Below are 13,946 nucleotides of genomic sequence, written 5' to 3' on the forward strand. Positions count from 1 at the left end.
AGGAGCTCAACCATGAGAGCCTGTGAGAGGTCTTTTGATGGCCGGTGAAGCCATTTGTGTGTGTATATGTGTATGTGTGTGTACGTGTGTGTGTGTGTGTATTTTTCTAAAAAATATTTCTGTGAGCCTACCACTAAAGATGATAAAGTTTTAAATAACAGGTACAATGACAGAACTGAGCACAGAACAGGTACAATGGCAGAACTGAGCACAGAACAGGTACAATGGCAGAACTGAGCACAGAACAGGTACAATGGCAGAACTGAGCACAGAACTGGCTGAGGGCAGTTGACTAATATGTGAATTAAGAAATAGAAAATTATAACCAATAGAAAAGCCATAGTTCCTTGGTCTTATATGAATCAATTCATCAAATATTTAAATAGTAGAGGTTTAAATGATGGTGTCTTTTAGATCAACATTATTTAGGCAGTCATGATTAGAATTTTGATAACTTAGCAAAAAACTCCTCTCAAACCACATTGCTATAGTCATAGAGTTTTATATAACTGTTCTTTTTATTTTCTTTCTTTTTTTTTTTTTGGTCATGGGGCTTGAACTCTGGGCCTGAGCGCTGTCTCTCAGCTCTTTAGCTCAAGGCAAGCACTCTACCACTTGAGCCACAGCACCACTTCCGGTCTTCTGGTAGTTAATTGGAGATAAGAGTCTCATGGACTTTCTTGCCTGGGCTGGCTTTGAGCCATGATCCTCAGATCTCAGCCTCCTGAGTAGCTGGGATTACAGGTGTGGCCACCGGCGCCCAGCATTATGTAACTGTTGTTAAGAAAGCAGGATACACATGTGTAAAGTTTTTCTAGTACTTGAAGCATGTCTATGAGTGAGACCTCAACCAAGTAAGGTATACTGTTGAGAAGTGGATTTCTCTCATGCTTGTTTTCAAAGCAGTGGGTAACTCCCTTAAGAAAACAGCATATGTTTTCTTAAATGCAGCATATGTAAAATCACTCCAGTCCTGACATAAATCAGCATTTATAACAAAAATAATGTCATAGGCTTTTAATTCAACACCCAGAATAAAAGTGAATTACAGATTTAAATGATTGAAGAAAGTCAATTGAACCTTAAATTTGGACCAGAGAAGAGAGATGGGAGGTTGAACTGAGCAAACAAGCAGAAGGCCACAGAGACCGGGCAGTGGGCAGCATGGCTCCCGCATGAGCTAAGCGGGCTGGGGGGTGGGGGGTGATGGGAGGGGGGGGGGAGGGGGGTGCTGAGGCTTTAGCAGGAATAAGGCTGAACTGCAGGGGCACCGTCTTCTCTTCTTCCTGGACGTGTCTAGGAAGAACTGGGCTTCGCATTTGAGAACCATCATTAAAGCCAACGTTTTTGAGTTTTCTGTTCTCATAACCCAGATCAGCCAGCTAGCAGATACCTATTGTGATACCATCTTTCAGTAACACCCATGTTTATGCTGCTGCGTGTCTTTAATGGCCTTCTTTCTACTTTTCCGTGGTACCGTTCCTTCCCCGCCCTCTCTCTCGTACTAGGGCTTGAACTCAGGGTCTTGGTCTCCTTTAGCTTTTCTACTCAAGGCTGGTGCTGGTGCTCTTCCACTTGAGACACACAACCACATCTGGCTTTTTAGTGATTGATTGGAAAGAGAAGTCTCAGGGGATTGATTTCCTGCCTTGGTTGGCTCTGGACCTTGATCCTCACCTCTCAGTCTCCCGAGTAGCGGGGAGCTCCATCCTAGCTTTAGTGAGGGGCTATGGCGGATTTCCTTCCAAGGAGCGTGGAAATACACACACACAACTCACACACACACTCACACACACACTCACACACAGACACACGCAGACACACTCACACATACTCACCCCCCCACAATCACACACACCCTCACACACATTCACACTCACACACACTCATACACTCTCCTTACACACATGCACACTCACTCACATACACCCACATACACACTCACTCACACATGCACACACTCTCCTTACACACATGCACTCACACACACTCACACACACACACTCACAACACTCTCCTTATACACACGCACATTCACACACACTCGCACACACACACAGACACACACAGACACACCCTCACACACATTCACACACTCACACACTCTCCTTACACACATGCACACTCACACTCACATACACCCACATACACACTCACACACACACACTCTCCTTACACACATGCACTCACACACTCACACACACACTCACACACTCACAACACTCTCCTTATACACACGCACATTCACACACACTTGCACACACTCTCCTTACACACTCACACACACGCTCTCCTGGTCCTCTCGCCAAGGACGGCAGATGGGAGGCATGGACTGTTTGCTGGGACCCGTCATCTTGGCCTTCCCCTGACTTAATGGTGGTTGCGTGCTGGCCCGGGGGCTCTCAGCTGCACAAACATTTACATTGCCGCCGTTTGGTGGTTTTAAAAACCACCCCATGCTGTCGTGTGTTCCGTGAACGTTCCGGAAGCATCCCTCCCTCCTTCGCAGACCCCCACCCTGCGCACGCCCCTCGTCTCCGCCACGCGCGTGTGACCGCTGACCGCGTGTCCCGAGTCCCAGCCTGGCGTGAGTGCAGAGGGGCGCACGCCGGGCTCGAGCGGGCGGCCAGGTCGCCGCCAGCGTGGCGCTGGGCTGCAAGCCGGGCGCTGCGGCCTCCACCAACCCTCCTCCTCTCTGAAGGACTCCTCTGCTCTGAGTGTTCTCAGTGTCCAGCAGGCCTCTGAGGCGCTGGACTCGGCCGTGGGACGTGTCCAAACACGGCCGTGCAGGCTCCACGCACACCACGCGTGGTTTGTGGAAACGGCTTGCACGCGAGCTCCTCAGGGAGGCCTGGAGGGTTCGAGAGAGCCCAGAGCTGGCTGCAGGGGCGCCACGCATGCACCCGGGATCTTGTGTTTGGTTGTTCTGTTCTAGAAATACCCCAGTTACATGGTAGGAAATGTTGGAAAGTACGTAGAAGGAAAATTGCACACACTTGAAGGAGGTGTCACGGGCCACATGGTGTAGTTCTGTGTAACTCTTTGTACAGACCGTCCACCCACACCACTAGGAAAAGGGGATCTGGTGCTCTCGATGGTTCTACCAAGAACAGCAGTTCTTCTTGGCGGGAACCACAGTGTTGGGCAGGAAAGCTGGGGCCGGCGGAGCTGGGGACCCGAGCAGCTGCCTCGCAGCCAGGAGTTTTTCTCGCTTCCCGCGAGTGTGCGGGAGTCAGGCTGCAGTTCTACCCGGGAGGGTCTTACGCTACGGCGTCGAAGGAGACTGTAGTATGTGTGATGTATGCTTGTGTTCAGTTTCATCTTTAATAGCCTGATTTTTCTTTCTGTCTGGATTGTATTATGGACACGTTTCCATCTTATTTGATCATATTTGAAAATGTGATTTGAAATGACCCCTTGGCATGACATAGGTGGGCCGATCTATTTCATTTATTTCACATCACTGGGTACTTAGGTACCTTACAGTCATTGTTGCTGAGGTCAGTGCTCTATCATTGATCATTGGATACTTAGGTACCTTACAGTCATTGTTGCTGTGATCAATGTTCTATCATTGATCATTTTGCAGAGTAATTAGGTTGAAATATGTGCATGTGTGCCACATGTGTGGACTTCTGAGATTCTCGTTACAGATGGTCAAATTGCTTTCTAGAAAGGTTGTTCTCATTGACATTCCTTCAACAAGTTTGAACTAGTCTCAGTCTTCTTTGACCTGTCATTTTATAAAAATAATTGGAGCAATTTCCCTACAAGCTCCATTATTTTGATTCCTTTCCCACTTTCCTGTCTTCCTTGTGTTTATTGACGCTATGTGAACGAAGCCGCACTATCTGCCTAGCTCACTGCGGCATGAGCATTACTCTCATAGGGTGGGATGGCTTTCCTATCGTAAGTTGTAATCGTTGGCCTGGAACAAGCCGTGGAGGTCTCTATTGTTTCCTGGCCAAAGTCATGATCAGTTTCCACCAACTTATTTGTGCCAGGCCTGCAGGACCGACCGGCCTTTCCTCTGTTCACACCCCGGCTTGGCGTCAGCCCGTCCTCCCCCATCCCGGCCGGCACTGACCTGACTTTCCTCCTTCCACCACTCCGTGTCCCCGAGCTTCCATCCTCGGCAAGGTGCCCCCTCCACACGCTGCACTGGGCCTTTTGATCCGACCCTCACATCGGCCTGCTCCTTTGTCGGAGACTGAAGACAGTTGTCATTAATGGACTCAGTTTGGCAAGTCGCGTTTGGAGCCGTTGGCTGCATACTCTAGGTGGGCACGCAAGTGGCATGCATTATTTCTAGAGCTTTACAAAAATAGGTGCCCTTGCAATCTGTTTAAAAGTTCAGGTGGTCTCTTTGTGGTTCATGGGAAGGATCCTGCTCGCAGGGTGTGAGGCTGCAGGCCCCGAGTCGAAGCCATGGGCGCACTGTTTATGATGCGGGCTTGGCCAGTTACCTACGCTGTTGGTGCTTCGCTCTTCCCCAGACAGGACATAATTAGGTGGGTTTCTTCGGATTGTTAAGAATGTTGAAAGGGGTTGGGCAGTACCCGTCTGCGAGTCGCTCCTCCTCACCCTCTTCTCCAGCTGTGTCTCCCTGGGATTTCAAGTACCAGCTCTGCAGAGCAGGTCTGGACAGCGTCTCGGTTCCCGCTCTGCTTCCAGGGCATAGCTCTGCCGGTTCTGAGGTGGAGTTGCCAGCAGATGGTGGTTTGGGCAGTCTGTCCCCTCACCCTCTTGTTCGTTACAGGAATTCAACCTGCTGTGCCATTGTTGTAGAGTTGTAATGAGTATCTTCCGTAACATATCATAATGTGTCTCTGCTTCTTTTTTGTTTACAGTCTAGTGTTCCAAGGACTGTGTTAACATTCAGACCTGTTTTCTTGACAGCTGGCAAACTTCCCCAGACTTTGTGAGGAAACAGAAAGAATTGTGGCTAACCACATTCGCGATCGTGAAGGGAAGACAAAAGACCAGGTAAGAGGGTTCCCTGGCGGCAGGCTCTGTGGGAGGGGGAGTTCCGGCTGCCCCGCGGGTCTCCATGCCTGGAAGAAGATAGGTACAGTTATTTCTGCTTACTTCGACACAAATTATAGACGGTGTAACTATTCTAATATTTTGTCCAGGCCAAAATGTAAAAAAAAAAAAAGGAACATTTAGAAGAGTGAAATTTGAATGCAGTAGTAGGATTTCTACTACTTTTTTCTTCTATCTTCCATGAAAATCACACGCAGCAAGCTTAGCATTTATATGAGCTTGTAATGATGTTTTAATGGTCCCAGGGTTTGCATTCATGGCCTTGTGCTTGGGCTGGCTCCGATGGCACTATCCCATTTGAGCCATTCCTCCAGCCTGGCTTCTTTTTGCTTATTTTGGAGATGGGTCTTACAGACTGTTCTGGCTGGGCTGGCTTGGAATACCGACATTACAGGGCCCAGCCGCCCAAGTAGCTAGGATAGAGGCGTGAGCCGCCGCCTCCTGGCCCCGTGGCCCCCGGCTCTGAAGGAGCGTGAGTGCACGCACGCGCGCAGGAGCCAAAATGTTACACAAAACAAGTCAACGCGGCAGCAACAGCTTTCTGTCAGCATATCCATAGAAGCCCTGATTGAAAACCGCATTCAAGAAGTGATCTCTTAAACATTTCTATTTTTAAGTGTATGTCATTTGCAAGGAGTAGCCATGAAATTGTCTTCTAAGCTTTTATGTCTGGACACATGATTTTTTTTTTTTTTTTGGGTCTGGTTGTGGGGCCTGAACTCTGGGCCTGGGCGCTGTCCCTCAGCTCTTCAGCTCAAGGCTAGCGCTCTACCACTTGAGCCACAGCGCCACTTCCGGCTTTTTTCTTTTTGCTTATGTGGTGCTGAGGAATCGAACCCAGGGCCTCATGCATGCAAGGCAAGCGCTCTACCACTGAGCCACCTTCCCAGCTCCATGGACACATGATTTTTAAGTGAGGCTAATTCACTGAAAACACGAAGTACTGTGTAAAAAATACAGTTGTATTCAAGTGGGCGTTGCTCAGTAGCGAGGCCTTCGGATCCTCCCCCCTTTGGCAGCATAGCTGCTCATGTGGTGCTGGTGGGGCCGCGGGGCCAGCAGCCTGGACTCCACAGAGCCGCAGCTGCCCTGGTGCTGCTCGCTCGCGGCCTGGGACTGTTTTCTGCTGTACAAGTGTTGGGATGTTGGTCTCCATGAGTGAGTTTTTCAAGCTTCTGTGAATCTCAGAGGAGCTGAGAGGAGGAAGGGAGCGAAAGAGCAGGAGGCAAAACCATCAAGAAAGGAAAAGAAACCCATGATGGAAAGAGGGATGCGCACACAGAGACAGTCCACGAGGCCTCGAGGCGGAGAGCGCGCGGAGGCCTGCGATGGCCGGCCACGGAGTGAGAGCCCCGTGCGCCGCCGGTGGCCACCGCTGTGCGGCGTGGGCCCCAGGGCTCTCGCTTCCTCTTCTGGTCGCCGCGTCGGTAATACTCACTTCTCTACCATGCACACTCCCATAGCTAACTGGAAGTAGAGAAGCAGACTCGGGAGAGAAGAACATACATACCCGTGCAGTGACAGCGAGCCTGCGCAGGATACAGAACCCAAACAAGTGGTCTTCCCATGCCTGCTGCCCTCGCATTGCTGGACCATAAAACCCAGGTTCTTAAGGATAAACTGCATCCTTGACCTTGAGTAAACGAGCTATTGTTTAATAGGCAAATGACGATAGGAACCATTTAGCTCTTAGGGAGGCTATGTAAAATTAATATGAGGAAGTCGTATGATTATTATTTGACTATCCCCAAATCGCTTGACTTCTTCGCGCTCCGTGTTTCAGAGGTTTTGTCTTTACTAAAATGACAAATGCAGATGTACAGTGCCATCTGAAGTAACTCAGTCTCAGAGCAGAATTTATTGGTGGCTGGCAGCAGTATGGTTATGGTGACTTCTTGTGATTTCAAATAGACAGTGGGGTCTTGTAGAGTGATTAGGATGAAAGTGATTTCCTTCAAGCTGGGATTTGGTAGTTATTCTCAGGCTAAGAGCCAGGCCCATTCCTGGGCTCCAGGTCAAGTCCTAAATCACATACACTCTCCTGCTTTTGTCTGTCCGCAGTATGCTGGGAAAATATGCAGGGGTGGAGAACCACTCAGGGTTACTCGGAGGTAGCCACGGTTCTTACAAGCCAGGATGGCTGTGGTCGCATCAGGGGGATACTGGCGGCATTGCTAACATGGTGGACTTGGAATTCAGAGAGCTTGACGTTGAGTCCAAGCTCGACCATTTAATTTTTAGCTCTCCAGTTCTCAGCCTTCATCCTTAGAATAGTGAGGGTAGTTAACACATAGTCATTTTGTGAAGATGAAACGAAGCCATTTAAGTATAGATCATGGTTCTTAATTAATTTCCATTGTATCTGGTGTTGTCCTTCAAAATGGTATGATTCGTGTACATATGAGGAAGCGCTGCCGTATTCTGGGGAGACTGCCTTCCGCCTGTGACTATGGTGTGTGAATTAATCCATCCTCCCATCCAGGACTAGGAACGGGACAGCTGTTGAAAGGGAATCGGAGTGAAGCCCTGCGTGCTCTGACAGCCATCAGCTGACTCCAGAAGCATGTCACTCTGGGTAGATCTCCCATTTGAATTCTGGACTCTGGGCTGTGTGTACTTGTGAAGCATCTGCTCAGACAGTGATCTGTTTCCTAATGCTTCTATGAACTCCGAATCCCTTTAAGGCATTCTTACAGCCCCCCCCCCTTTTTAAAGAAAACAAAAGACAAATTATTATCTACTTCTCAGGAAACTATGGCAGATCCTTCAAAGTTCAACCTAGGAAATCACACACCCGCGAGTTGTTTTTCTTAGAAGGGTCTGGAGCATCTATGTGCACCGAGCCTTCTTCTTGTTTCCATACATGGAGCTGCATGTCGAAGTGGTTGATGTGGAGGGTGATTACTGCTATCAGGAGGAGCTTTACCGGTTTTCAATTAAATCTCCAGTAACTGTGCCTGAAATCACAGGGAGAAACTCTGAGAAAGTGAGAAATGAGAGGGGAAAAATAGTGTTTTCTTTCTTAGCCGCACATGTGACCTGGCCCCTCTCCTAGGGTGCACGCAGACTCCCAGTTTCCAGGAATATGAATGAAAACAGCCATCACTTTTTATGTGTTCTTTCCCTGTTTTCCTACCCTGCAGTCCAAGTTACTGTGTGTGAGTGGCCAAGTTTCTTGTGACAACCTTTGGTTGGTGGTGTTGAGAATTATGTAGACACGTCTTCCTTACGTTGGTGGTAACTTATTGGTATTTAAATATTACAGTGTATAAAATCCTGGCCAAATAGTTTTGGGAACATAATATTTACCAGAATCTTATTTTATTGTTGGGAGAGGAGAGACAACATTATAACCAAGCTAATGATAATTATTCCTCCCAACTCTTCAATTTTCTTCAAGAGCTAAAATTATATCCAGTAATATGACAAAAATATGGACTTACTGATCCAGCAGTCCCCGTATCTTGCCTTTATTTTTAGCAGTGGGAGTGGATTCAGGGTTTTTAGGGAAGGTTCTGTTGTAACTCTCAGCAGGAACCGGTCAGATGATGCCTGATAAAGCCGTGAGGCCTCAGAGGCCCATAGCAGGAGCTAGCCGATACGAATTAATAACAAGTGGCCACATACTAGTTACATGGGACTAAATGGATGCCTTTAAAACAAACTGTTGTTGAAGCTTGGCAGATACAACATTAGAGCCTGAGGCATTACTGAGCACCTATTATGTGTAATGCGCTGGGTCTGGAAATAAAATGGGACTAAGAGTCGCACCGTTGCTGCCTGCTCTTGTCTTGCAGTCCTAGAGGGAAGGAAATACCGAACAGAGAGTTAGAGAAGTATTAACTACATTTCTGGGAAACACCAAAACAACAACAACAACATAAAACTTAGAGTATAATACATGTGCTATGTTCTGGAGACAGAGTCACAGCACAGCTCCTGGCCGTGGGTGGGAGGAAGGGTGATTGGTGACGGTTTTCCCAAGGAAGCGCCGCTGGGCGGTGTGGGATGAGTACGTCAGAGAGAGAGAGCTCTGGTGAAAGTCACATCATGTGACTTTAGCCACTGGAGACGAGAGCTGCCTGTTCAATTCATTTGTCCCTTTATTGATTGGGTTATTTGTTCTTTAGGTGTCCGTTTTTTCAGCTCTTTATTTATGCTCAGTACGAATTCCTTATCAGAGGAATCAGAGGAATCAGTGGCACGGATACTTTCCCCACTCTGAAGGTTATCTTCTCGCTCTGCTCATTTCCCCCTCTGTGCTGTGCAGAAGCATTTTAATCTTATGCAACTCCACTGGCCGGTTCTTACTCTTTCCTGAGTTGTTACAGTCCCATCAGAAGTCATTGCCTCTGCCTGTTCCTTGGAGTGTTTTCCACCCCACAACAGCAAAGCACGGTCGGCCCCCGCTCTGTTGGATGAGGCTCTGACAAGCCCAGAACTTCCAGCGGTGGGGGTTGTGCGGCTGCTCAGGCGTGGCAGCTCAGCAGAGTGGGCGGCCAGGTGCTCGCGGTCGGGTGTCAGTCATCCTGGGCTCCACGGCCATGTGTCAGTCATCCTGGGCTCCCGGGGTGTTTCTCTGCCTGTAATTTTGTGAAAATGTGCTTTACAAAAAATAGGGCAAAAGTGAAGATAATTTTCCTAAGCAAAACATAGGCACAAAGTGTGTTCAAGGGATAAAGCAAGACTTGAGGTTTGTTGAGAAGGTGGTATGTGTTGAGTGAACGTGGGAAAGCCTTACGAGAATCGGGAATGGAGTGTGTGCGGCGCAGCCCCAGCCTGAGCCGTCTGGAGTGTCCACAGTGTTTGTACAGAGCGCTCTCCTTCGCACCACAAACCTGTGGATACCAAGAACCCAAAGTGCTCATCATCGTCGTTGCAAGCTCCCTGAACAGAGCCAGAGGGTGGCGTCCTGGAGGCGTTTAGACACCATTCTTCTATGTTTTTCCCTGTCAACGAGTCCTAGCATGCTAGGAAAAGTGAGATATCAGAGTAAAAGCAGGAAGAGGAGCTAAGTTTTGAAGATCTCTGAAAAGAAACCCTTTCTTACAGTTTCTGGGTTGTTGCGGTCCCCTGTTGTTCCCGCAGGCCCTGGTGTGGGGCCTGGGACACAGTGATGGTCTCTATACCAGACATGTAAAGGTAACCATCACCTGTCTGCTCGGAGTACTGCTAAGGATTCCAGCGGAAGGTGGCGGAGGACCGTGAGTGCTAACACTGATGGGAAGGAGGAGACGTAGCTGCTGTTTTCCTGTTAAATAAAGTCAGGCCTTCCTTGCCAAGGCTAGTCTGGCGCTTGCTGTGTGTCTAGGCTGATCTCAAACTCTCAATCTACTGCCTTTGGTTTGCGCCACCTGCCCAGCGTGGTTACTGTTTTGTTTTGATAATGAGGCTGCTGACGTGAAGGAGGCTCCACATTTATTCACAGACAGCGTTTCTGAGTTGGTTGATGAGGAGCTTAAAGAGAAGGAAAAAGGGGGGCTGGGAAGGTGGCTCAGTGGTAGAGCGCTTGCCTTGCATGCATGAGGCCCTGGGTTCAATTCCTCAGCACCACATAAGCAAAAAAAAAGCTGGAAGTGGTGCTGTGGCTCAAGCGGTAGAGTGCTAGCCTTGAGCTGAAGAACTGAGGGACAGCGCCCAGGCCCAGAGTTCAGGCCCCACGACTGGACCCCCCCCCCAAAAAAAAGAGAGAAGGAGAAAGGAGAGGAGAACAAGAGCTCACACAGCAGGTGCATGCGTGGCCTTCGTCGGGACGTCATGGCTACGTTTTAGGGGCTAGCGGCATTCCAGGCTCTGTTAGCACAGTCCTCGTATGACCAATGAACAGAAGTTATGTGACTGTGTTCTCGTCAGGAGACCACTCTAGAAATTAAATACTGGTAATTCGTAGGCAAGTACTGAAATGAACGTCTGGGAAATTTTAAGATGCATTGTCACAGCAGTGTTTCTGTTTGTTTGATTTCTAGGTGCTGCTGTTGATTGACATTCAAGTCTCCTACATCAACACCAACCACGAAGACTTCATTGGCTTTGCAAAGTAAGCATGGGGAACACTTGATGCCACGTGCATGCCTCTCGCTGGTTTGTCTCGCACACACACTGTGAATTTCTACTACGCTCTGCCACCTCTGGACAGCACAGCGTCTGTCCTCCATAGCCTGGTCAGTCACTGTCCTCAGCTCTACATTGCCTTTATTATGCAGCACACAAGGTCACATGTGCTGTAGGTGCTCACTACTGTTATATGACCCAAAGCTCACGTGCATTCCCGTCAATAGGAGAATAGATGCACCTTAAAAAGTGTTGGGTGGGTGGGAACGTGGGAAAGGGTGACCTGGTTTAAGATAAACTCATATGGCCGGTGGCGGCTCACGCCTCTAACCCTAGCTACTCAGGAGACTGAGATCCTGCCAGTCCAGGCAGGAAAGTCTGTAAGACTCTTGTCTCCAATAAACCACTCAGATAACAGGGAGTGGCGTGCTGTGGTTCATGTGGTAGAGCGCTCGCCTTGAGCTGAAGAGCTGAGGGACAGCGCCCAGGCCCAGAGTTCAAGACCCACAACTGACAAAAAAAAAAAAGGGATAAACTCATAAACTGCTTTGTTAAGTGGCAAGTCCTCTGCACAACTACCTAAAGATAATAAGTTTTAAAAAAGAAAAACATTTTAAGGAAGAATTCCTCACATTAATTTGAAATATTAAGTACAATCTACAAGTTCTAAGTCAATTAGACTTTCTTAAATTGGAACATAGAGGCCTTAAAAGATCCTAACTAGACTCAGATATAATCTGTTAGGATGAACATTTTTTAGTAAAAATTTCCCTTTTTCATGTAATTTATACATACATCTCTCTATTGCTATTCCTCACAGTAATTAGCACATAGACATTATAGCTAGTTATTTTTGGTCAATTATTGATCATGTGATGTTTGTAAGACACTGAACTCCTGGCTGGTTGTCAGAACTAGTTCTTGTTATGTTAAAAAAAATCTCATTTCTAACTCTTAAAATGAGTGCAAGTGGTTTAAACTTCAAGTGCAGACTACTTTATATTAAAGATAAAAATTGAGCCTAGGAGTTTTACTTGAACTCTATATTTAAGAGTAGGGACAATTAAAAAATAAGGCACAACAAACAGATGGTCAAACGAATTGGTTTTTATTACACCCTAACTTAGAAGATACAGGTCTGTAGACCACAGCGATGTAAACAAAATGGTAGCCTGAGAAGTTTCTAGACCTTTCTGGTCAGGGAGAGTGTCCCATTTACCTAACAGAAAACCATCTCATTCTCTAGTCTCTAGATGGCGTCAGTATATTTGGCATTCAGTGTCTACTTCTGTCAAGGAGTAGCTTAGCTTTCTCTCGCGTATTATTAGTAACCGTGTTAGCAAATAGAGGTGAATATTTTTCTCTTGTCTAATTGTCCTTTTAGCCAAGCTGCCTACTCCGGCCAGGTTTCTGCTGCACAGGTGCTTCACGTACACCTGCCCTCTCTCCCAGCCCCCGTGGCGCTTGCCGTTTGGACTGCCCATTCTCCTTCATAAAATTACACAGACCACAGACACTACGTCTAGAAAGATCTGAGAATTTCTTACAGATCTTCCAGTGGTCAGTGAGCTCCACGTAGCCTGGGCCACACTGCCTCCATGCTTACCATTTGAAGTGGTAGGAGTACTGACTGCTCTTCATGGCGTTTTCCTTCTGGCTTACAAATATCAGGTTTTTCCTAAAACAGGCCGATGTAATTGCAAGCGTGACGCAAAGTCTTTAAAGTTACAGGGATGTTGCTGGCTGCCTTGTTGAGTTTGAGGGGGTCGGCGGAGCAGGCATCTCCTCCCTTTGAAAAGTGTACCACAAGTCTAACCAGTATCCTGCTTTTAAGCTTACCCTTTAAAAATATTCTTTTTCCTGGGACTGGGAAAGTGGCTCAATGGTAGAGTGCTTGCCTTGCATGCATGAGGCCCTGGGTTCGATTCCTCAGCACCACATAAGCAAAAAGCTGGACGTGGCGCTGTGGCTCAAGTGGTAGAGTGCTAGCCTTGAGCTGAAGAGCTGAGGGACAGCGCCCAGGCCCAGAGTTCAGGCCCCACGACCGGCCCTCCCCCCAAAAATTCTTTTTCCTTGATCTCTCCCTCTCTCTGTCCCTCCTCCTATTCCTCCCTCCCTCCCTCTCTTCCTTCTTTCCTTCCTTCCTTCCTTCCTTCCGCTTCCTTCCTCCCTCCCTCCCTCCTCCTTCCTTCCTTCCTTCCTTCCTCCCTCCCTCCCTCCTTCTTTTCTTCCTTCCTTCCTTCCTCTCTTCGCTCCTTCCTTCTCTCCTCCCTTCTGTCCTTCCCTCCCTCCCTCCCTCCCTCTTTCCTTCCCTCCCTCCCTCTCTCTCTTCCTTCCTTCCTTTCTTCCTTCCTTCTCTCCCTCCCTCCCTTATTTCCTTCCCTCTTTTCCCTTCCTTCCCCTCCTCTCTTTCTCCATCACTTTCTTTCCTTTTTTTCTCTTTTGATGGGCTAGATTTTATCCCCCCTATAAATAAATTTCACTATTTTCTACTTCAGAAACTGTAAGTTTACTAGGTTTTCAAAGGCACATCTATTTTAAAAAAATGTAATACTTTCAAACATGGCTTTCTGATACGTTTTCCTATGCTTCCTTTAACTGCCCCCATGATATTTGGGAGAAAAAGAATTGTTAACTCTGTTGTAGAAATCCAGCAATTCGTACCTCTCATCTTGCTAAGCTTTCTGTTAAAGGACTGGTCTGTAGTTAGCAGTTAGCTTGTTTTCCCAGGATTTTGGCAGGGCATTTTAGCCTTTCCGTGTGTGTGTGTGTGTGTGTGTGTGTGTGGTGTGTGTGTGTGTGTGAGTGTGTGTGTGTGTGTGGTGTGTGTGGTGTGGTGTGTGTGTGGT

The 13,946-nt window shown here is 47.8% G+C and overlaps 1 protein-coding gene across 1 annotated transcript in view; it reads left to right on the top strand.

Moving 5' to 3' along the window:
- Window positions 1-13,946, top strand: part of Dnm3 (dynamin 3) — a 366,727-nt gene that overhangs the window by 84,982 nt on the left and 267,799 nt on the right. Inside the window, exons 11-12 of the mRNA XM_013015559.1 lie at window positions 4,900-4,986; window positions 11,013-11,083. Coding sequence (XP_012871013.1) covers window positions 4,900-4,986; window positions 11,013-11,083 — 158 coding nt within the window. The remainder of the gene's footprint in view (window positions 1-4,899; window positions 4,987-11,012; window positions 11,084-13,946) is intronic.

The sequence above is a fragment of the Dipodomys ordii genome, unplaced genomic scaffold (genome assembly GCF_000151885.1).
Source record: "Dipodomys ordii isolate 6190 unplaced genomic scaffold, Dord_2.0 Scaffold27, whole genome shotgun sequence".
Taxonomy (NCBI): domain Eukaryota; kingdom Metazoa; phylum Chordata; class Mammalia; order Rodentia; family Heteromyidae; genus Dipodomys; species Dipodomys ordii.